The sequence below is a fragment of the Nelumbo lutea genome, chromosome 2 (genome assembly GCF_056320005.1).
Source record: "Nelumbo lutea isolate HS-2025 chromosome 2, American lotus-T2T, whole genome shotgun sequence".
Taxonomy (NCBI): domain Eukaryota; kingdom Viridiplantae; phylum Streptophyta; class Magnoliopsida; order Proteales; family Nelumbonaceae; genus Nelumbo; species Nelumbo lutea.
The window spans coordinates 3,286,573-3,312,414 of record NC_142685.1 but is presented as its reverse complement, the minus strand read 5'-3'; the positions used below and the strand labels follow the sequence as shown (position 1 = coordinate 3,312,414).

The 25,842-nt window shown below is 37.3% G+C and overlaps 1 protein-coding gene across 4 annotated transcripts in view; it reads right to left on the bottom strand.

Moving 5' to 3' along the window:
* Positions 1-4,676: 4,676 nt before the first annotated feature.
* LOC148868117 (SEC14 cytosolic factor family protein / phosphoglyceride transfer family protein) overlaps positions 4,677-25,842 on the bottom strand; it is a 30,159-nt gene continuing 8,993 nt past the window's right edge. For all 4 annotated transcript variants that reach the window (XM_088969441.1, XM_088969442.1, XM_088969440.1 and 1 more), the window contains 4 exons: positions 24,516-24,617; positions 12,922-13,178; positions 7,623-7,843; positions 4,677-5,398 (listed from right to left, as the gene is read on the bottom strand). In XM_088969441.1, the coding sequence (XP_088825567.1) occupies positions 5,027-5,398; positions 7,623-7,843; positions 12,922-13,178; positions 24,516-24,617 (952 nt within the window). In that variant the 3' untranslated portion in view covers positions 4,677-5,026. The remainder of the gene's footprint in view (positions 5,399-7,622; positions 7,844-12,921; positions 13,179-24,515; positions 24,618-25,842) is intronic.

The window sequence follows — 25,842 nt, the reverse complement described above, 5'->3', positions numbered from 1 at the left end:
CGAGACGAAACCAAAATTGCCCCTTACCTTTCCACTTCCACGTATAAGCAAAAAATTACAATAACAAACGTTACAATTACTCAGCAACACGTTGGAAATGCACTTCACTAAGCTTATTTTAAAGGGGCCGGTGGGATATAGAAGATGTAGGAATCTTTCGGTTGACAAAAGCCGGGGTACAACGGGTGCTTCGAGATCTAAGAGTCTTAGATCCACTAGTAGATCTGCTATATTTCTTTCATCCTATAGATTTTAGTATTTTCCAACAAAAAAGAAAAAAAGAAAATCCTATAGATTGTAGGATCCTTAGGCTTAGATTGTTTTTGGTGTAAATGATAATTGATGTAAAACTCCAATATCGATTCGTTTTTACATGTGTTAGTACCGATATAAAACTTCACACCTAGTCCGTATTTTTAGGTATTTGCTTCCGGTGTAAAATTTACATCGAAAATTGAAACCTTCTAATTGACTGATTTTTTCATCAACAATCGTTGTAAATAGCATCGACGACTTTATCGATATACATTTATATCAATTATCACATAAAAAAAAAAAAAAAAACTCAACGGTCCATAAAACCCATCAATTGACTTTTCCATTGATTGAGTTACATATCGATGGTTTTTCCACCGAAAACAAAATGCAGCTTATACTCAAAGTCTCAAACATTTATTGAGCACCAAGTAACTTGTGTTGAGAGTTAGGCCGGATTATTCTGAGACATTTGGACCCAAACCTTGCAAAGCTAGAGCTGTTCCCAGTGCCTATTGTCAATTTGCCAATCAAGACCATCCCAATTAGGGGTGTGATCAAATTGAATAGTTCAGCCTCAAACCCGATTAGGCTTCATTCGAATTTGATGTTAATTGAATTTGAATCTCAAGATAAATTCATTTTTTTTTCGAATTTAAGTTTGATTATTTTTGCTAATCTGGTTCAATATAATTAAACAGGATAATACAATTCAAATTGAACTCAAACTCAAATCCAAATTAGGTGTATTTTAATCAAATCGAATCAAAGACATTCTGAAATTTGGCTCGGCCCATTTAGATTGCACCCTTAATCCTACTAGTGGTGTCCAACCTAAATGATTGAAATAGCTGTAATCAAACTATATAATGAGACAATTATACACTATAACAGTAGTGATCTAACAAAAATGTATTGAATAAGCATAAAAATAAACACAATGCCTAAGTTTTAATCCTCGGCAGTGGAAAAACTTTTGATACTTTTCCATGTAACATGTTCTAAAGGCTTGACGAGCTTGGTTTTTAATTAATCTGAGACTGATCAGAACTTTTCCTTGAACTGATCTTTGTAGATCTAATAACATATTCCAAAGAATGATAGGCTTGTTAAGGCGAATCTCATGGAAATTGCACCTTGTAGATTTTCGTAAACACACCGAAGATTTCTTAAATTATTAGTCTACCAATGAATGAACTCCAGAGATCCTTGTAGATAAAGATATCTGGTGTATTAAAAAGAAAAAAAATATGGCTTTCAAAATCGGACTGGACTGGATGGTTGGACCAGAAAAATCGGGAATCAGTCACCTGATTAGTTTCGTTTTTCCCAAAAATCGGATTTTTCTCCAAAACTGTTGATTTTGGTCAGCGAACCATTAAACTGAGTGGTTAATCGTTCGAACGGTTTTGACTATTTTTTATCAAAACGGGCCGAACATTCAATTCAAACGGTTGAACCATTTGACCCAATAACCAGGCCCCTGACTGATTCGGTTTTAAAAACCATGAAAAAAAAAAACTTCTGTTGAAAATGAGACCGCCTTTACAAAAACATGATAAAACAGTATTTCAGTATTTGCCTGCTTGTTTTCAACCTTCTTGCCGAAAAGCTTAGTGAAAGCTTATCTGAAAACTAAGTTTCAACAACCCACTGTAGACCCCATCCAATTGAGAGAAGATATTCACCCTCGCCTTAAAATTGAGGCCAAATTAATAAGTCAGAATGTGATTCACTTAAGCTTATCTTTCTTTTTCATCTGGGAAAATCTATGATACCTGAAAAGATTGATCAATTAAAGCATCTCTATAAAGATTGTAAGCTTTTTAGTATTATAGTCGAATTCTTTTATCTAAACTTTTTTTGCCCTAGAATTGTTTAAGTGAAATGCAAGCTTAGGAATTACTTTGATACTTCCAAGTATCCAACTCGAGTCCACTACAGTTGGATTTTTCTTTGGTAGAATTTGACATTGCTAAAGCCTATTTGTTTCCGCTCGTGAGCATGGCCTTGTGACTGCGGCAGCTTCAAGTATTAACAATCTAATAGCATTTTCTGATAGTATTAAGTAAGTTTTATAAACACAGTTGCAGATCTACTGAATGGACTGAACTTTTTTACGAAGGCCATCTTCGTTCACTGTTATCCGACCTTCGTTCACTGTTATCCAACTTCATATCAGTTAGTATTGTACATATTTATAAACAATCCAACACACTAGCCAACCTTTTCGTTTATATAGCTTGTAAAGGCCAGTTAGTTATAAATTAGGGAGAATAACGGTTCAGCCCAGGGTCAGAATTTGTAGGCTCAAAGTACATTTTGGGTTGGTGGGCACGAAATTGATACAGGCAGGTATGGGTGCATAGAGTGTGGTTTTTTGACCTTCTGAATGTTTATAGTTCTGCAGTGGAAATCAGTTATTTGTATTGGGCATGTCCATACTTCTCCTTATAAATTATAATCAGGCTTCATCGAACCATGCATGGTTTTCAAACCTTGTAAATGCTAGTTAGTTATAAATTATAATCAGGCTTCATCATACCATGCATATAAATTATAATCAGGCTTCATCGAACCATGCATGGTTTTCAAACCTTGTAAATGCTAGTTAGTTATAAATTATAATCAGGCTTCATCATACCATGCATGGCTTTCGAACCATCGTTGATCCGGACGGTCAGACCATTCGGCCAAGGAACTGTCCAAGCAATCGGTTCCGTTTTACCCAAGGTTTTTGAATCGTCGTTGACCCAAACGGTCGAACTGTTTGGCTCAGGAACCATCTAGGCAACCGGTTCCGTTTTACCCCAAACCCGATTTTGGTAAAAAATCGTTGAAAAAGTCAACAACCTGTTGACCCATTCAATGGTTTTTGATAATTTTTTATTTTTAATTATTTTTTTTATTTTTTAATATGTTTGTTAGAATGGGCCATCCGTTCGAACCGAATTGTTGAACCGTTGACCCAGAAACCGATGGTTAGAATGGTTCTATTTCCGGATAATTTTTTAAAACATTGGTTTTACCCCAAACCTGGTCACTGGCCAAAAACTATTGAATCGATCAACAACCCATTTACTCAGGCGGTCAAACCGTCAATCCATTCAATGGTTTTTGGTCATTTTTTATTTTATTTTTAAATTTTTAAATTTTAATTGTTAGAAAAAGCCATCCATTCAAATTGGACAGTCAAACCGTTAACCTAAAAACTGGTGACCAAAATAATTCTATTTCCAGGTCATTTTTCAAAATCATGATACCATGTAACTTTCAGCTATCAATGAATGAACGGAGTCTCCTTTTGATAAAAAAAATACCCACCAAAAGGCCAACTTTTACAAAAAGTCAGCCCCAAGGAGTTTTACAAACAAACATGAAACTCCGTAAAAGAGTTTATATATATATAATATAATATCTAAAAAATATATCAACCGTTTTAGTTAAACAGATTTTTTTATTCAGTTTCATCGGTTCAGCTCAGATTTTCGATTTTTTTTTTCATGAAAACCCCCTAAAGAGAAGGGATGATTTGTAAGATTTAATTTTTTTGAGGAAAACCAATGCCACATGTTGTCAGTTGTCACTGTGTCACATGCCAATAAACACCTCCAGGCAACGATATCCTCTTGATCTTTAACCTCTATGCTGCAATTCGTTCGCAGCTTTGCGAGGAGCATTATAAATTTGCTCCTCCAACTCGGCAAAATTATATTGTTTCTGCTGACGTAACAGTTGTATTATCTGGCCCAGTGTTGCATTTTTTGCAGTTTAGAGCATGATTTAAAAAAAACGACCCAGAAATAGAACCGTTCTGGTTATCGATTTTTGGATTAACGGTTTAACTGTCAGGTTCAAACAGATGGCCCATTCTGACAAAAATAAAAAACAATAAAAAATCATTGAATAGATTGACAGCTCAGGTCAATAATTTTTGGCCAAAAACCAGATTTAGGGTAAAACAAAACCTGTTGCTTGAATGGTTAGCAAACCAAACAGTCTGACCATCTGAGTCAATGATGGTTTGAAAACCATGGTTTAGAATTCCATTTGTTGTGAACTGCATTCCACCCACCGCCATGCCATCCTATAAAGAGACCTCAATTAACAATAAAATTGTCTACGACTAGAATAAGACCAATGTTCATACGAGTTCAGATCTGCACCCCACAACGTCCAACAGCACATCCCCACCATGTATTGGGAATATCTCAGGATGATAGTACCAGAACCGATGATGTCATCATCAGAAAATGTTCCCAATACACACTGGAGATGTGCTGTGGGACGTTGTGGGGCACAAAATATGAATTCTGTTCATACTATCAGACAGATCCATGAGTATTACTGCTCTATTCAATCAACCCGATTCAGGACTAGTAAATAATGTAGGGTAAGAACAGGTTCCATCAGACATCACGGAACAAAATCAATCCAAGCTAATTATGTATGACAATCTGTCCAACATCTAACAGCATAAATTCACCTGACAGGTTCAAACTGCATAATAGCTTATTTGCTTTTCTCGCGTATGTTTTACACCTTAAAACAGATATATTTACATATCAATAACCTCTCCAGCTAGCAAACATAAACGTCAAAAATATATACTGGTGCTTCTTCCAATGTGAACACTGATACAACAGTACATTCAGTAACAACGGTGGAGTTAAGATTCTTCAGCTCATAAACAGAACTAATTTTGAAGAGGGAGTGGACATAACTGACTTGAGACACCCAAAGGAAGCATAGGATATTGGTTTTATATGAATCATGAGAGCATGGGAAGACCATCTGGATCATACAACCCCCCAATAAAGGCAGTAAAAATAAACAACATGAGGATTGCTACTATGGCAGTCCTTAGAACCTGGTCCCAGTTACCGTTCATGTCAAAGTCGATCGGGTATGCATCCACTGCTGAGGATAGGTCCTCATGGTTTGAAGAATCCACAACTAACCGTCTCTTGTCAGTCTCCCGACCTGTCTGACGCCAAATATCGCGGCTTCCAAGATTCACACACTTGAAGCATGTACAACTGCCACCAAGAAATGCGGGGAGAGTCTGGAGGAACTCGCTGAGAACCTTTTGGTACGTATCCCCTTCAATCCTCAACTTTTGCCGAGTGACAGGTTTCAGAACCTGGTAAGAGTCAACATTCACAACGCACAAACACAAATCCTAGTCAAGCTTCTAAAGCTGCATGCTTCATAGAAGTTAAATTTCATGTTGAAGAGTATGGATTTTATGACGTTCCTAAAAGATATTGAGTTACTTAACTAAATATTCAGTTAATTTACATTGGTTTCAACTCAAATCTGATCCTTTGACACCTATGTTCTTATCTTCTATCAATGGACCTGATATTGGCTCAATCCAAATATAAATTCTTTATAGACGGACCAGGTCCAATCTAATATGTCATATTGGACATCCTGTCTATCCAAATTCAATATATTTTATTAGTCTGTCCAATCCGTCCAAATGGATTTTGACTTGGACAGAGTCCAACCCAAAACCGGTCCATTGACACCCTAGGTGGAACCTTGCAGTTTGCACAGACAGATTTTTCAGCAGATACCCATTGAGCTCCAGGCATAATAGCAATTTTATGTATGACATAAATATCACAGGGGGACTAGGGAGTTTCCTGTACAGTTCAGTTTCAAAAATAAAAAAAAAAAAAGATGAAAAAACTTCAGTTGAATAAATTCAGTACAAAAAAGATAAATATGTTTAATAAATTTTCTTTTAAGAAATGCATAATGAAAATTTTGGCATATTTTATATGTAAATACATGCACAGTATATCAAAAGTAGGAAGATAATATATTAAGGATCTATATTTTTTAAAATCCATATCATTTTCATATTATATTCTTTCTTACAAAAAAAGAAGTATCTTTAGGTATATTTTGGAAAGTACACGATTCAATATAGTATTGTTTAGAAACACAAGTGCTTATTAACTATATGTGCTGGGCCCAAAGGAGTCACCCATTTTACCACCCTGCCATCTGATCACTATGTAAGAAACTAAGAATCATTGCATACCAATTTCTAAATATGGATCATCTATTGAAGTTCCTCATAATTAGCATGATCTGAGCATTTCCACCTTCTCATTGCAGAAAATATTATATGCGAGTTTCACCCTTATACCAATCCACAAACCTCAAATACCAAAGCTCCTCCCAAAGATCTATTCTTTCTCTATAAGATTCCAGTTCCAGGCCATGAACATTAGTCAACACCTACTTGGAACCATTTTCCCTATACTCATTCTTGAAGAGATAAAAAGAACAAAACGATCTGATACTCCAAACAGAAACTAATTCATGTCATTTTTGGACTTTCCCTTTTCCATTAAAACCTAGCACCAGGCTTGGATTAATTCCACAGGCAATGCCCACGGAGTCAAGTTTATCATAAAAAAAGCTTGTGGAGACAAGGATTGTCTTAAAAACATCATATTTTGGTTGAGACAGAACCTTAACCTTTTCTGTTGACACTTGACATTCCCCTTCTTTTGACAAGTGTGATAATTGATTGACATGGCCATTGCTCAGGTTCTTTGTGATTTGTAAATGCTCTCTCTCTCTCCCACCAATGTGGGGTCTAGGGAGTGACAGATGCACGCAGCCTTACCCATCCCTGTACATACAGAGAGGCTGTTTCCAAGATTTGAACCTTGGTCACCCAGGTCATGATGGAGCAACCCAACCATTGTGCCAAGGCCCACCCTCAAAAGGATCACGAACATTTCAAAGTTAAAAAAGAAAAAAAAAAACAAAACAAAAATAAACATCTTGCATCCCTTAATTCCTCTTTCTCTTTAAATGCTAGTCTTTGGCCAAAGCAGACACATTAAAGCCAATATACTTTCTATGATGGTGTAAAGAAGCAATTCAAAAGTGATATTTTGATCGGAATTCAGAATGCATCTTGTCACAGAAATTCTCCTAGTCAAAAGAAAGAACTACAAGAATCAATACCTAAAGTGGTTTCGGACAAACTTTAATAGTTAAACAATCATAGGATTATCCATATTTTCAGTTTTGGTTTTCATTTCAGAAAAGGATATGGATAAGTTCATTAAATGGCGAGTTTGGCCAAGGAACATCTCCTAGCATGCAACATTTGGTTCCATCCCAACTCCCATGCATATTTTGCACATGTAACTTGATACGAATGAACTGTAGTCTACAATATGAGAGAATTTTGCCTAGAATGAAAAGTATTTTTACATGTTAATCATCATCAAGATTCAAGACATTATCAAGATATCAGCAACAAGGAAAACCAAGCATATGTGAAAACAAACTATTATAGACCAGTCAAATCCTAATCAGATCAAGGATCTTACTTGAATAAAAGTTTGTGCAATGACTCGAACAACTGGAGGAAGCCGTATAACAAAGAAACAGGCAAGATGGTTTGGATAATGATTTTGCATGAGTGCTAAACAAGATCTCATCATTTGCATGGGAAACCTGAGAGGGGAGAGCCCTTCACAATCCATTAAGACTGTAATCTGAGGATCTTCTATGTTTACCAGATGTAGTACCCCATGTTCTACTTGAGATACTGCAAAACAAGAAAATGGTTCAGCAATGTCAATAGATGCTTCAAAGAAATGTGTCTGTGTGTGGGTGTGTGCATTCATGCACATGACCATATACTACTGACATATTGCAGTAAGGAACAAAAAAGTCCAAATATATGCATTACATGCATATCACAAGATTGCTAACTCTTCTCTAGCTAAGCAAGGGGTAACTAGGGATCAGATGTACTGGGCCCATTTGTAAACCTGTTGTATTTCTTTTTAAAGAATGAGGCTGCACCTCGTGCCTCCCACTGGGATGCTTGTAACAGATGTTGTCCTTTGATTCTAATGAAAATTGATGAAATTTATTTATCAAAAATAAAAATAAAAAGATTGCTAACTCTTCTTTGGGTAAATTACAGGGAGATGCTGAACTTTTTCGGGTGTGAAACTTAGCCCCTTTTTTAATTTTTTCCGACACCTAGCTCCCTGTACTTTCATATCATGACAAAGAACCCCATTACCATTCTTTCAAATGAGTTGACAGCAAATACTCATGTGCACATCATGTGCATTGTAAGACATCTCTAAAATCCTAAAAATCCATGCCCTACTTTAAAATACAATTTTGTTCTTTATTTAATATTACTTAAAGAGATATTTTTTGTCACAATTTTTTAACTAGAGATCTAGACCATTGAATTCACACCTACAGATCAATCAACTAATATTGAAAATCCAAGTGATGTGCATGGTTTAGTAAATTGTGTACCAAATTACCCAAAAATCTCGGACATCAAAATGGTCATTCAGGATCAGTGCATTAATCTCAACTATCCAAATGATATACCAAGATTCAACTAATCTAGACCATCCAAAAAATGTACCAGATCAACACAAAATCTAGATTTACCAAATAGTCTCCTATAGGCAAATAGTTAATCTTGGACATTCAAGCAATGCTAACAAGATATCAACCAATAGTTAATCTTGGTCATGCTGGAAGTGTTTATGCTTCTGAGGCCAATGCTTTCACACATGCCTCCTACATAAAGAAAGAAAGGAAAGGGAAGTCTGGGCTGGCCTTCGCTTTGACAGGACGCTCCTTTTAGTATTATGCACCTTCATTCTTTTTAATACAAGACATCTTTCACCAAAAAGAAACAAGCAAAACAAGAACTTCTTCTCCTTCTTCCTTCTTCTTCCTCCTCTTGAGGAGGCACATGTCTCTTGCATTCTAAATTACACCCCATGCCTCCAGGTAAGGAAACACATCATGTAACATCTCTACATTTTAAAACATTCATTTCAAATGATCTTGGCTATCATGACAGCATCCTAATATCAGACAATTAATTCCAATCCAAATGATGTGCCAAGGTTTCATCTAATCCAACTCATCCCAGTAATGTAACCAATCAACCCAAAGATCTAGGCCATCAAAGCAGTCTCCTAAAATCTGTGAACTAATTTCAACCATCCAAGAAATGTACCAAAATTTCAACTAATCTGGATTGTTAAAGCAATTAAGTCAACCCAAAAATCTAGGCTATAAAAGTGGTCTCACAAGATCAAAGAATTAATCTTGGGCATCCAACCTTCCAAACAATCTAGTCAAATAAAGTGACGTACAAAATAAGTCAAAGATCTGGACCATCAAAACAGCCTCCTAGGATCAGTGAATTAATCTCAGTTATCCAAATTATGAAATGAGGTTTCAACTAATTTGGCCTATCCAAATGAGGCAGAAAATCAATAGATCTAAAGCATTTAAATGGTCTCCTAAGCTCAATGGATTAATCTCAACCATCCAAGTGATGCCAAGATTTCAACTAACATAGGTTGTCTAAATAATGTATCAAACCAAAGCAAAAGTGCCATCAAAGTGGTCCCATACAGCAATGGATTGATCTTGCTTCCAGAATTTGAAGGAATTTCAATGGAAGGTTTTGAAAGTAATTTTTGGGCATCTTTAAAATTATCTTTGTTAGATGAATTTTCTTGTATTTTCTGTTTTTTGCATCGTTTACTGTTGTTTGGTGATCTCTGATGACCTTTTTAGATGTACTCTTACATTTTGATTAATAAAAGTTTCTTTTTTATTTATCACAAAAAAGTGCCGTACCAATTAAACCAATGATCTGATTTGACAAAGTGGCACTCATAAATGAATCAATGGATCTATCCATCTGAATGATGTGCCAAAGTTCTCATATGGAAGAACATATGATCTCTGCCATTAGACATCACCTAGTCTCAATTTTTGCTTTAAAAGTATAAAAATGATATTGAACAATTAGGTAAATTTTCACTCACTGTCAACACCATCAGGGGGTTTGACATTATACGAAAGTGTAAGGGTATAAGCCTTACTAATAAGCAACAAATCAGAGAATGAGTAGGGATGGCAGTGGGGTGGGTTCGGGGATGGTTTTGTAAATCTAGACCCTCACCGCCCCCCAAACCTCCCAGCATGTACCCTCCCCAAAACTCACAATGGGTTGGGTTTTCAGAGTCCAAATCCTCCCCCACATTTGAGGGTGATGGGTCGGGTTGGCAGGTTGAGTTCAGAACCTGCATCTAATTTCCTGTTACTTATTGTTATATATAAGCAATAAACACACAAAATAACATGAAGACATAAAAATTTCCAATTGTTTAATTGAAATATGTAGGAAGCACATAAACTATCAGTTTTCCTTCACATAAGCTTCAAAACATTATTGAATTCAACACATAAAGTACAGGTTGGGGAAGGTTGGATTTAGCCTAATACTGTGCCTAACCCTACCTGTACCCATATGGGTTGTAAAATCCCAAAATCCGCCCCCACCCTAAAATCCACTTTTCAAACATAAAAAAGGCAAGTACCGCCAGGTTTGCCATCCCTAAGAATGAGATACAGTCATCTCTACTTTACCAAAAAGGGGCATGTCAGAAAAACATTTATTATAAAAGAAAAAATTGATAAAGTTGAAAACAATAGTAGCAGACCTATTCTTGTGTATAATCAATCAGCAGAAAACAACCTTATTCTGGATGGACAGCTAGTGTGGAAGATGAACCTTGTATGATGTTTTCCCCAAAATTTGAGAAGGTTAACCTGGATGGACTGCTGGTGTGGATGGTCAGGACATTGTATGGACACATAAGATTTGAAGAAATTTACAAGACGGGAAAATCGGATAAATGGTGGGCCTGCTTAACCTTCTCAAAAATCATCAGCCAAGCATACATTCAGGTGATCATATAATTTAGAGATGGGAATGGTCTGATACCTTTACAGTGAAATCTAGCAAACCATCTGGCTCCCTTTACCCATGTCCCTTTCCCAATAAACTGGTTTGGACCTCAAAAGCCCCTTCTAAGGTGGCCTTTATGATCTGGACATAAACTCTAGATAAATATCTTACTAGCGACAAGGTCATTAAGGTATTTTTTTCATATCAGTAGCAGTTGCTTTATTAAAATTAACGGCAAGAACAGAACAGGGAGAGAAGCTCTCTTAACTGTCCCTGAAGAGTACAGTCAAACCAAAAAATCAAAAAACAATTAAAATCGAGCCCAAAACATTACATCTCTATTCACCCCTTGCTTTGCTAGCCCATCAGCTATGGAGTTGGCACTTCTTTTGGTACATACCACTTTAACTTCAATATCCTGTGTTAACCACTTGAACGTTTTTCTTTCATTTCTGTAATTCCAAAGGCCATTCCTCTCATCATTCAGCCATCCCACCACTGACTTGGAGTCACCTACTAAGATTAATTTCCAAATACTCATCTCCTTTGCCCCTTTGGCCCCTCCAAAGACTTTCATTAGTTCAGCCCTTAGAGAGTCACCTTCTCCAATTGGGCCTGAGAATAAAGCTATAAACTTTCCTTCCTCATCTCTAAAAACTCCTTCAATTCCTGGGGGCCCTGGATTTCCAACACTGTTCCATCAAAGTTTAGTTTGATATACCCATTGGTTGGGGGTGTCCAAGGGGGAATTAAGACATTCTTACCAGAGCTGAAGAAGCAATTTCCTTCCAGTTCCTTACAAAATCTTCCATGGGAAAATCCTTAAAACGTTCCAAGGATTTAGCCCAAATAAATACTCTATTGAAGACCACTTCTGTGATAGCTTCTTTAGTTAAGATAGGCATGCCCCTCCCACCCACATGTTGCACATTTTGCAATTTTGATACAAAAACAACTGACCACCTCTTTGGTGCATTGTCCCCTCACTCACCAAGTCTGGACTCATTTCCTTTGATGCTTCAATGTGAGCTGGAAACGCCCAAGTATAACTTTGGGGATGATTGCCAGCTGGCACATTGGTGGGGTGAATAGAAAAGGCAAGCAGGTCTGGTGCTTGATCCCTGCAACAATCCTGTGGACAGTTTGGATGGAAAGAAATGACAAGATCTTTGAAATAAATACTCCCAGTCTAATGAAATCCTAAGGAATACTACTGCTAAGGTTTTTGTTTTGGGCATCTGTCCACAAGGGGATCTTACTATGCCTATAGACGATTCCTTTTCTATTAATCTTCCTTTCCATTGTATCTAGAATGCCTTTTATATACATCGAGGTTTTCAGAGCTGAAGTCTCTAATCAAGTGGAAACTTTGATTCAAGATAATACAAAGAATTTACTAAGTTCCTAATCCAATTTAAGTTTAGCCCTTGAGAACAGATCAAGAGACTTGGAATAGTTTTACTTTTTTAGCAGTCCAAAGAAAATCCCAGTTTACTCAGATGGGTGTTCACATTATTTAGCTAAATGAACGATCTGATGAAGTTATTAGAGACTTGAATGTGATATATTTTCACAAAGAGTACAGTGCTCAAGTGGTCAAGCCAAAAGAAAAAAGAAAGGACATAGTTTCCACAAGTCCACCAATGAAGCTGATAAAAAATAGTCGTCTTACCCCAGAGGGTTGAGTTAAAATATATTAAGTGTAATTGCTTTCGTTCAGTATGCCATCATTATCAACTACAATCCATTTGAATTGGTGAAAGCTTGAACCTCTATACTTCTTAATATCTCGGAAAAAAGATAAGTAGCACTATATAATCAGACAAACCCAAACTCACACCCCCCCACACAAAAAAAAAGAAAGAAAAACATACCCACTGCCTGAACAAAGCGAGGTCTGTCATGAGATGCTAATCTGGAGCAAGCCAGTCCAAGACGAATAATAAGGCAAGGTCGGAGCTTCACATCACATCCATGCCAAAAAACCAGATGTGACCAAACCTCAAGTTCTTGAGCAGAAAGTATCCTATAAGTCTCCCTCCAATGGATGGTCTTCTTGATTGATGAAAGCAAGCATGAAAAGTCACCATTGGCAGCAGTGTAGAATCTACAGAGCTCATCCTCATTAATCCTGCATATCATTACATCCTACTTATAACACAACCAAACATTCCAAGAAGCCAGGAAGACACTTCTAACTGGTACTGAACTCGAGTAAGAAGAATAACATAATTCATATTTTATAATAAATAACAAAAAGGTAAATAGAAGAAGCAGAAAGAGTTGAGAAAGATGACAACCACCACATCAAGAAGGAAACTTATATTGGTGGGAATCACATGGTAGTATTCATTCTCAATAAGATAGAATTCTCTAACAAAAGTCAAATTTGGATTTGGCTTTTTTTTATCATTAGCAACAATTAAAAGGCTTTGTTCATATGAATGGGTATTATTTACAAGAAACCTTCCCAACCAACAAAACTCCATAGGGGCTGATACCCTGCTTTTCAGCATCTTGTGTTTTTTTTTTTTTTTAAGATAAAATAGAAACTTTATTAAAAGGAAAAAAGAAGAAAACAAGAAAGGTGACAAGTATCACCTGAAAGAAGAAAAAACTGTAAAACAATCAAAGAAAAACAATACCTCCTACTGACTCGAGCCAAACTCAACCCCAACCAACAGGCTCAAAACTCAAGCACAATAACACCGTTGACCCAAGGAAACCAAGATAACCACTAGCCATAGCCTCTTACACAAATTCCACCCAAAACAGATTAAAACTGAACCCCCAAACCACCCTTCAATCTTGACCATTCCTGAAGAAGACAGCAATAAAACTCCCAACCAACAAAAATCCTTTTTTTTATAAATGAGTAAGATTTTATTAATCCAACAATTAAGAGTTACAGGCAACCCATGGAATGGCATGAGGTGCGACCTTTCCTTTAAAACTAGTTACAGAATTACAAGTTCAAAAGAAATTACACAGAAGCCCAAAGTAGCCCAAAAAAACCCTGTTTTGCAAGTTAGTCAGCCATTGAGTTTGCTGATCTGCCTACCCACTGAACTCTGATTGTCATATTCCTTGTTAGCCATTTAACCTTTTTGAGGAGACCTCTAAAGCCCCAGATCACAGAGTCCATCCTGCAACCAACCCACTATCACCTGGAAGTCCCCTTCAATAATCAGATGCTCTATTCCTAGCTGGTTTGCGAGCTGGATTCCTTGCACAGCAGCAACTAACTCGGCACTTAAAGAGTCTCCCACACCCGCAGGATTTGGATACAAAGATATAATGCTACTGTCTTTATTTCTCTGCACTCCTCCAATACCTGAAGGTCCAGGGTTACTTCAGCTACTCCCATCAAAGCTCAGCTTAATAAACTCTTCCCCAGGTGGCATCCATTCAACCACATATCTGTACTTCCTGGTAGAAGTATTAGCCATTGCTAAACAGCTTCTCCATAGGTCATCAAAAGAATATGCATCAAAGAAATTTAGAATTTTCAGCCACTGAATTGCCCTTGTCAAAATACATTCTTTAACTTCCGAAAAGCTCCTTTCTTTTTGACAAAAAATTCTGGTGTTCATTTCTTCCCAAACAGTCCACAACAAAGCTGCTCTTATGCACTTCCACATAATTCTCCCTCTCTTTGTGTGCCATTCAAAGCTAGACAGACTAAACAGCAAGCTAGTATTAGATGGCAGGTTCCACCTACACTCAAACAACATAAAAATCCAATTCCACAAGGCTGCAGCAAAGGAGCAAGAGATTAGTAAGTGGTGGCGATCCTCATTCTGAGATTTACAAAGAACACACCAATTAGGGGATAAGCACCATTTTGGTCTCCTCTTTTGCAGGTTTTAAAAGGTATTGATCTTACCATAATAATCTTCCCAACAAAAAACAACAATCTTTGGGGGAACGAGTCTAGTCCAAAATTCTTTAACTAGGGAGTTCTAGGGTGCAGAAGTGGAGCAGAGGGATTTGAAGAAAGAAGAGCATGTGAAAATTCCTTTCGGGTTAGGGGTCCAAGTTCTTGTGTCAAGCTTGAGGGGATCTAAGCAAATAGACTCAAGTGAAGACAACAGTTTTCAAACACAAGAACTTTCATCATCACATAACCCTCTTCAGAAACCAAAATCCTAGTTTAAGGCCAAAGAAGAAATTGGGAAGGAAATAAAATTGGAAACCAGCTCTTTCTTATAAAGGGAAAGAGTGTAAAGAGAGGGAAAAATGTTCTTCCCAAAAAAGAACATTGTTTCCAAAATTAACATCATACCTGACCAAATTGAGAAATTTGGGAAGGATTCTATGTATAGCCTTCCAGGGTGTTGTAAGAGTCGCCCGTCGAGATACCCCGGCATCATACCAACCAACCAAAATCTTCTACCACCACCAACCTCCATTCAAACTGAATTCAATTATTTGGCTACTCCATAGGCAACTGCCACAACCTCGCTACTTAATAACTTGTTTAGGTTTCTTCACCTTCCTGATAGGCCCCACACCAACTACACTTGCTCGCAATCTAGCAAATACTTCTGAAACCGGAATAGCTTGATGGCATTTAAACATTTTAAAATGTTTCACTGCATTAAGGTTCTCAAAGTCCTTAACAACTTTAGCATTATCATTAATCCTTTCCAACTTCAAAACTGCTTCTTTTCACATGTCTTGAATTCCACTTCACCACATCCTTCCCTATCTTCAACTCCACCATTTCCACCATCTTCTAAAAATAGGGTTTTTTTTTTTTTCCATTATCAAAAACAAATCATGAGTTACCATTGCTTATCAGGAAAAGAACAGCTGCTTTATGTTTGTCAACCTATAAAATCCTTTCTGTGTTTGCTTTTTGACTAGCCTATCTATAATGTCCAAAATTAATTATAGAATTCGGTAATTTAGTTCTATATCTCTCCAACTTTGTTGTTTAAATTATTTGACCTTAAAACTATTCCTCAAGAAGTTAATTGGCTGATTTATCAGTTCATTTTCTCTCCCACTACTTGTTTTAGATATCACTGTGGATTGACAATCCTTTCTTCCATCCATTGTTTCGCTTAGAATATCAATTCCAAGCAGTAATTAGTTATATGTGGGCAGTATGACAAAAATATTATAAGTTGTGACTTTATGAGTACACCCTTGAATAGAATGCAATAAAAGCATGGACTTTATGAGTACACCCTTGAATAGAATGCAATAAAAGCATGGACTTTATGAGTACACCCTTGAATAGAATGCAATAAAAGCATGGACTTTATGAGTACACCCTTGAATAGAATGCAATAAAAGCATGGACTTTAAAACACTGCCAACAACATCTCCCTAACCATTTTCTCACACTTTCTTCCCGATGATTTCTTTTCACAACCAGATGGAACATTTTTTTAACATCTCCCTAACCATTTTCTCACACTTTCTTCCCGATGATTTCTTTTCACAACCAGATGGAACATTTTTTTTCAAGAAAAGGTAAAGTAAAAAGGGCATCCCAGTGCATGAGGCTCCTGCCAATGTGTGGTCTGGAGAGGGAGAGATGTACGCAGCCTTACCCCAACACATATAGGAAGGTTGTTTCCAAGATTCGAACCCTGGTCACCCAGGTCAACATATCCTACAAGCATCCCAAGCCATTCTTCCCCATAATTAACCCTAGGAATTCCACCTCTTTTGTCATGTGCCATTATTTAGGAATCAACATCAAGAGGTATGGAAAGCACCAATGTGACAGCACCTCGAATGTAGCTAAGCATCAATACCAAATAGAAAGCAGGAAAAACCAATCCAATCCTGATTCATCATCCCAAAAGGACACATAGCTGCTTGTACCAGTCCCAAAAGGACATATAGCTGTGCAAATTCAATAGTGGTAATTCTATCTAGACGGCAATGAGCAACTTGTACCAGTCTTACTTTCCACTTTTGGATTACTTTTGGTAATGAATAAGCAAAGTATTCTTCTGACAACCAAAGAAAAGGGCAGGGTGATGTGGAGAGCAATAAGAGCAGCTATTGTTTGGGCAGTGGGAAGAGAGGAATAGCAGGATCTTTCAAGGGCAAGAAAAATAAAAGGATAAATTGATAGAAGGAATAACCATCAAGGTCATGCATTGGATGGAAACATTGGATCTGTTCAATGCTTTTTCAGTAGATGGCTTGATTAAAGGCTGGAGTACAGTAGCGGGCTCCTCTTCCTCATCTCCTACTATTCATGAAAGCGGGTCCCCTCCTTTACAGAATAGGGTAAAACTGAATTTTGATGGCAGCTCTGTAGATAACCATGGTCCCTCAGGAGTTGGGGGTGCTTTTAGAGATGTAGAAGGAAGAATCTGGCTGTATTCTCTGGATTAATTGGGAGAGGTGACTCACTTGGTGGAAGAAGTAATGGCACTACTGCAAGGGCTCAGATTGGCTAAACAGTTGGGTTTTCAGTAGTTGGAAGTGGAGGGACAATCAAAGTTGGTAAACAGTAATAGGCTGGGTGCAGACAAATAGCTTAGGCACTTGGTCCCTCAGACAATCTGTAAGGGAAATTTTGAACCTAACAAGGGAGCTTAGAGTACAGTTTAAATGGACTAGAAAGTCAGAAAATACCTTGGCCGATGCTTTAGCAAAGCAAGGAGTTACTCAAGAAACTCTATTTTGGGCATGTTTGCAAGACTGCTGTGAATTGGAGGATGGAAGGTGATAGTAGTACTAATTTTATTTAAAGTTATAAAAAATGAATAAATAAAGTAAATTTATTGATCAAAGAAAAGAAAAATTACGGTTTTCCACAAAAGAAAAAATAGGTTTTGTGGTGTGATGGAGAATCGAGAGACGGAGAACTTTGTTCAGGCAATAAAATGGAAAAGAGTACTTCAGCTGGAGAAGAAGAAGATCCTCATGGAGGAGATAACAAATAGGGGGAAGAAGAATATGAAAATAAGAGAAGACTAATGAGCAAAGATCCTAATGGACTCAGAAGTGGTCGACTGGTTTCAAGGTTTTGTAGATGGTTTACTACTTGCAGAAAGAATACAAGGATGGAGAAATGAAATGACAAACAAGGGAAACAGATTTACAGTAGAAAATAGAAGAAACAGAAATGGAGGTTTTATTGTATTAATAGAGTTCTATGGCAAAGGGAGGAAACAATTAGTATGCCTACCGGAGGGACAAGCTAAACAGGGGTGGAAGAAGGTCGCAGGTGCTCTTGAGGAGTTCAACCAGGGAAAATGGATGATCCTAAATACTGAAGAGCAAACTCAGAGGGAAGAACAAAAATCAGTGGAGGCAAATGAGAGTTCAACTGGGAAAACAATGCAGTTAAAACAAAATAAAGTGACTACTCCCATAACAGTACTCTCAACAGATACCTGTCCGAAAATATTGTGGGATGGAAGGAATGTGGAATGGAACAAGAGGAAGGTAGTGAAGGTAAAAAAAGAGGTTGAAATAGGGAAGAAGTTCGAAAAATCTTGAGGGAATCGTTTCAGCCAAAGGAGAAATTCACCCTTATCCCTTTTGAGAGATGTAAAGCAATACTTGACATGACCGAACTTCAGTTTGAGAACAGAATCCTTGAAACAAAATATGGCCAGATTGCAGTGGAAAACTGGTCGCCTTCCTGCAATGTATTGAACATCTCTCAGAAGACCATAGTCATCAAGATTCTGGGGTCACCCTTTAACCTCTGGCAGGAACACTATTTCCACAAAATAGCAGTGGCTTGTGGTGGTGTTTTCGAAGGGTTCTGTGTGGAAAATCTTCAAGCGGAAAAAATCAAAGTGGCAGGAGTAAAATCTGAAAGTATCCCAAGGAGTATGGATATCTTTGCTGATGACTGTTGGAGAATGGTGTGGTTGGTGTCGGAAGTCAAAGCAAATCTCTAGAACAATTTGGAGGAAGAAGACGCTGACGTGGACTCTTGGAGGCCATGTGGTAAGAGCTGGGTGGACCGCCCGAAAGGTCAAGCTGACCAGGGAATTATGGAAACTGAAAAGTCGGGGGATAGCCTTAAGAAGCACTCCTTGCCATTTATGGGAGATTTTTCGGAAATTTTTGAATGGGATCCAACGGTCCAAAGAAAATCCTACTCTGAGGTGCTGAAATCGAGAAGCGGGCCTTCTCGTGGGGGAAACTTAACACTCAAAGCCCTCCCTAGAGTAACCTCGGACCATTGCCCTCTAAGCCTCTACCAAGAAAACCTTATTGGATGCTCCACACCCTTTAGATTTGAGAATATGTGGCTGGAAGTTCCAAAGTTTTTGCAAAAGGTAAAAGATTGGTGGTCAGAAGGTGGAATAGGGGCTAGAGAGAAGGTGGTGAGATTCACCAAAAAATTGAAAAGATTGAAGGAAAAGATCAAGGAGTGGAACAAAGAAGAATTTGGAAATCTTGAGGTCTTAAAGGAGGATTTAGCTAGGAAAATAGAGGAGTTGGATCAAAAGGAAGCAAACAAAGAATGTGGGCCGGAGGATAGAGCCAAAAGATGGAATTTAAAAGTGCAACTAGAGGAGATCCTAAGGAAAGAAGAAATTTCTTGGAGACAAAAATCAAGATGCAAATGGCTTCTGGAGGGGGAAGGAAACACTAGATTTTTCCACTCCCTAGCAAATGGGAGAAGAAAGAAAAACCAAATCTCCAGTATAGAGGTGGAGGGAAGAGAAATAAACTCAAAGGAGGAAATTGAAAGGTGCTTTGTGGATCATTTTAAGTGAATCATGGGATCCTCTATTGAAAGCAATTTGGATATGGGAGAATTACAGTGGGATAGAGTGCCAGAAACCAAAGCTGCCATCTTAGAAAGAGACTTCAGTGTAGAGGAGGTCCATGAAGCAATCTTTTTGATGGATAGATCAAAAGCTCTGGGGCTGGATGGTTTTTCAATGGCTTTCTATCAAGATTGTTGGGAAATCTTGAAGGATGATTTAATGGATGTCTTTGGTGAGTTCTATCAAAAGGGGAAACTCTCTCTAGGAGCAAATGCAACATTAATTGCTCTAGTGCCAAAAAAGAAAGAGGCCAAAACCCCTAAGGATTATAGACCGACAAGTCTTGTGGGTAGCATGTACAAGATCATTACTAAAGTTCTGGCTAGTCAGTTGAAAATAGTCTTGCCATTTGTTATTTCATAGAACCAAGGAGCTTTTGTAGAAGGGAGACAAATAGTGGATCAAATCTTAGTGGCAAATGAACGTGTGGCAGCTCAGAAAAAACAAGGTGGAAAAGGTTTGGTTTGTAAGTTGGATCTAGAAAAAGCTTATGATATGGTGGATTGGTCCTTCTTGTTGAATCTCATGGAAAAGATGGGTTTCGGTGAAAGATGGAGAATGTGGATAAAAGAGTGTATTAGCTCGGCACACTTCTCTATTCTCCTAAATGGGGTAGCAAAGGATTTCTTCCCGGCTAAAAGAGGACTGAGACAGGGTGATCCCTTATCCCCATTCTTATTTACTTTTGTGGCTGAGGTTCTAAGTAGACAAATCATCAAGGCTAACCAAGAAATTAGTTTAAAGGTTGGAGGATTGGTAGTTCAGAAGTGGTGGTGTCTCACTTGCAATTTGCAAATGATACAATCATTTTCTGTGAGAGTTGTGATGAATCCAGTTTGAGGAATCTGAAAACTTTGGTGGACAAGTTTCAATAGGCCTCCAAACTAAAAGTAAATTGGGAAAAAAGTTGTGTAGCAGGAATAAACATAGGGAAGGGTGACATCCAAGCCTTGGCAAATTTGCTAGGTTGTGAAGTGAAAAGTTGGCTCTTAGAATACCTAGGTATGCCATTGGGGGGAAACCCAAAAACTGAAAGCTTTTGGAAGCCAATTTTAGAGAGATTCACAAAGAAGTTGGCAATGTGGAAGAGAAATTACATTTCCTTGGAGGGTAGAATCACCTTGATAAAGTCCACCCTAGCAAACCCGCCTACCTATTTCCTCTCCACCTTTAAGATCCCGATGAAAATAGCAAGGAAGTTGGAGAAGATAACGAGGGATTTCTTGTGGGAACCTGGTCATGAAAAGAATGATCATTTAGTGAAGTGGGAGCAAGTCTGTAAATCTAAGGAGCAAGGTAGCCTAGGTATTGGGAACATCTTACAGAAAACCAAGGCCCTTCTAGGGAAATGGCTATGGAGATTCCCTTGTGAAAAAGATAGGTTGTGGCACAGGGTCATTAAGAGCATTCATGGTGAAGCAGAAAACGGTTGGGATGCAAAATTAGCTTCCAATGCAACTTCGAACTCCTTCTAGAAGACAATCTTTGAGGTACTACCAACTTTTCTTCAATTTATTCATTTCGATGTTGGGTGTGACAATAAAGCTTTATTCTAGGAAGACCTTTGGGTTGGGGATTTGCCTTTTAAGGATATTTTTCCGGACCTCTACTCTTTATCAAACCTTAAAAACAAACTTGTTGCTAGGGTTGGCATATTTTCAGATCTAGGTATCTCTTGGGACTTTGGCTTCAGAAGGGGGTTAAGGGAAAATGAATGTGAATCCCTATTGCTTTTTGCTTTCAACCCTTGAGAAGTTCTATTTAGACCAAACTACAGCTGATAGTAGAGTATGGTCCCCAACTCCTGATGGTTTAATTTCTTGTGCCTCTTTCTTCGGTTTGCTCACTCATTCTAATCCTTTGGGGTGAACTTTCTAGTGAGAGAAATCTGGTGTAAACCAATCCCTCCTAAAGTGCAAACCTTCTGTTGGAAAGTGTTCCTAGGGAAGGTTAACACTTGTAATGTGCTACAAAAAAGAAGGCAAAATAAATGCCTTTCCTCATGTGTGTGTCCTTTGTATGGATTGTGGTGAAACCCTACCCCACTTACTCTTATCCTGCTCTTTTGTTTCTTGTATTTGGGAAATTGTTTGTTCTCTCTTTGGATGCAGATGGGCTCCCCCACAGGATGTGGTAAGTCTATTCAACCCCTCCTTCCTGAGGCAACAGAAGAAAAGAGGAAAGTGCTTATGGAAGGCAGAAAGAGCTTCTGTGGTTTGGATTATATGGGAGGAAAGAAACCAAAGAATCTTCTCAGGAAAAAGTAAATCAAAAGAGGAAGTCATTGAAACCATAAAAATCAGAACTGCACATTGGGTGATGACCACGGATCTATTCAAAAACTTCTACATGAATGAGATTCTAAGAAGCTGGACTGAAGTAGCACAAACAGATGTTCCTAAAGAAGTTGTGAGAGCAGAGTGGAAGCCACCTGCACTGAACAAATTAAAACTAAACTTTGATGGGAGCTCCTTTGGCAACCCGGGAAGGGCAGGAGAAATCATCTAGGTGAAGTTATGGCACTCTTCTCAGGACCAATAGTTATTGGTGACTCAATACAGGCTGAATCATTGGCTCTACTTCAAGGCTTAAAGATGGCTGAGCAGATTGGTGCAACAGACTTAGAAATAGAAGGAGACTCACTGCTAATCATTTCTTGGGCTAAAAACATTACATCAGCACCTTGGAATCTCAAATTTATATACAGAGAAATTGACATAATTGCAAGGAAGTTCAACACTCAGTTTGGCTGGATCAAAAGGACTGCAAATGGGTTGGCGGACACTCTAGCAAAACAGGGGGAAAATAGATCTACCTTGTACTGGGCAGAACTGTAAATGGTTTGTAGTGTTTGCAGATTGGGTTAATGCTTTCTGCAACCTATATCTATTGTATTTCAATATTTCTCTGTTATTAATAAAATCTTTTTGCTGATCAAAAAAAAAAAAAAGAAAGATTACAAGAAAAGGTGATTAGCTATCACTCTATCAAAAGAAAAAAAACTCAGCACCCTCCCACAATAGGTCTCCCTCAAATTACTTCCCACAGTCCCACCCAAGAAGAGAATCCCCAAAGTTTTGCTTAATTGAACTTCTGTTTCAACAAGTTTTTCTAAATCAACTCTCTCCTCTATCTCTCTTACTTGATCCCAACCACCTGATCCCCTTCCTCTTCTGTCTTTATCATCCTTCTCACCATCTTCACAGTCTTCCTCCATCTCCCCCATACTAATTTTACTTCCCTCTCCTTGATAATCAGAAGCTGTTTCCAATATGCTTTTCTCAGTTTTCCCCACAATTTATCAAATGAATTGTTCTTCTTGGTACCTTTGAAAGGTATAATCTATTTTTTATCTTTTTTTTTATAGGTCGGAAATGTTGGAATATTTACTGCAATGAATATTTACAATCTTTTATCAAATGAATTATTTACTGCAATGAATATATTCTTCATTACTGATCAAAAGAAATGTTGGAAATCTAGCAAGATCAACTTTGGAACACCCTGTTAGTACTTTGTAGCATGGTCTGCAACAACAACGATATTCAGTGATATATCCCCAAAGTATCCCCATTTTCTAGGTGGTGATACAAAAAACTTCCGGGAATCTTTTTTCTCCCCCAAATATCTACGATATTTTTTCAATATGCTGACAACATTTCAGATTTCATTGATAGGCTATATATTTAAATTTTAAAATATTATTAAAAATTTTTCAATATTTCATTAAAATCATCATTTTTTTTCAAATATTTTCCTAAAAGAACCAACAGGGAATTGGTGATTGGATAATTGGCTTAGTACTTTGATATGATTTACTTACTAAGTCACTATAATTCAAAAGAAAAAGAAAATCTATATGTATATATATATAACCATAAAAAAGTATTCTCAATCTAATCAAAGCAAATAGAAACAATAAAGAAAAAAAGTTAAAATTACAAATAATTGATATATATATATAAAAGAGAAGATGGCAAAGACCAAAAGGGAGATGAGGAGAAACATCACTATTACAGTCTCTTGTAATTTTTTCATATTTGATTTAAGTAGTTCTTTGCTATGGTTTTGAGCCTTAAATGTGCAATTATATTTCTTCTAATGATCTCTTGATAGTTAACTAATTAATTCCATGTTTCTAGAAAGTTTTCCTGATTTTTTAGATTTTCCAAATATCTTAGTGAAATATCTCCGAAATTTCTCCAACTCTACATGGAAAATGTTCATCAATACCAAAATTACGAACCATGTTTGTAGAACCCTAGCAAATCTTAAGGATTTACGAGATACCCTTTAGAAGATTTAATTGAGAAAAAAATACTTCAAAACATCACATGGAAGCAGATTATTAGCATGAATGCTTTCAAAGGAGGGCTTGTACAACAAGACCAATCTCATGGACTTGAGCTCCACACAGAGGTACCTGTGGCCAGTGTTTTATGATTTTTAGGACCATACCATTCTTTACATGTCCCATGTTTTTTCTCCTCACTACTTATTTATCCTAGTATTAAACAAATTCCATTAGTGTTATTATAAACAAAAAAAAAATCTTTTTGAATATAGTTACATGTCTGTTGGCCTGCAAATTTCATTGAAAAGGGTTGCATAGAGGAGATAAAGCATGAGAAAATGACAATAAAAAATATATACATAAAACAGCAGCAAAACTACATATTAAAGCAATTATACTTTATCACCTTTCTGGTAAAGTAATTCCCTGCTTTTCCAGTTCTCTGTGAAGTTGTATCAACCAACTTTCAGATGGCATACTTTGGGGAGTTTCACTTTCATCATTGGTCCTGAAAAGCACATGAAGAAAATAACCTGAGCCAACTACAACTTGTCTTGGAGTAAATACAATAAGTGACACACACAAATGTGACCGTAGAGTGTAGATAAAAGGAAAGGGTGAATCCCATCAAAGAAACATGCTTGTCCATTTAACTCAAAAACATATTTAAACACTCAACTATTTTTCACATCCATAGTTCACTAGCTAAATTATACTAACCAAGAAAATGAATTTTAAAAAATAAAGAGGAAATACATTTTAAATGCCAAAATTAAATGAATTAACCTTAAAATTCCAAACACAAAATAAAAAAAAAACTTGAACATTCATCAGTTCAAAGAGTAAAAGATAAAGAGTAAAGACTGAATAGTAAAGATGAAAGAGTGAAAATTTATAACAATACATAAATAGTTCCAATTAGACCTAACAATCGGGTCAGTGTGTTGATCCATGACCCAACCCAACCCAACCCAGGTTTTTCCAGGTTGGGTCATTCTCGAATTCAGGAAGCTAAATATGAGACCCTAACCCTACTTTTTCGAGTTGGGTTGGGTCAACTTTTTGCCAGTTCTAGTAGCATGACTTTTTTTAGAAAATTTGAAAAAAAATGAAAAGGTTAAAATAAATTAACAAGATAGACAAAAAATTTTTAAATTACAATAGAATAGTATAATGAATCTGGAAATAAAAATTTATATACATAATATATATAGGCCGTGTCGTGTTGGGCTGCAGGCCATGCCAACACAACCCACTTTATCATGCCATGTTGTGCCAGTCCATGGGCTGCAAAACCCAAGCGCAACACAGCCTAGGGGTATGGGTTGGGCCGTGGCATGGCCCAATTGTTATAGTGACTGGATCGTGCCTAGCACAACCCACCTAAAAGCTCTAGATTTTTGTGTGCTTTTAAGGCCTCACTTGCGTCTAGGTAAGTCATTTACCTGGAAAAGCACTTTTCCTAGGAAACACTTACCAATGTTTCTTTTATTCCCCAGGTAAAGTTGTACAATGGTTGTTTTATCCAAAAATTTGACATTATTGAAGGGACAATATTGTCCCATCACATATTAGCAATTTTGGGCACAGATGGGTATGTGATTTACCCAAGCCTCAGGAGGGTATTACTTGCCCAAATAAATGAGCTGCTCGGAAATCATTCTTTTCCGCAGGACCCACTAATAATGAAATACGAATGTGAGTTTATTTCTTTTCCTTGGGATCCACCAAAT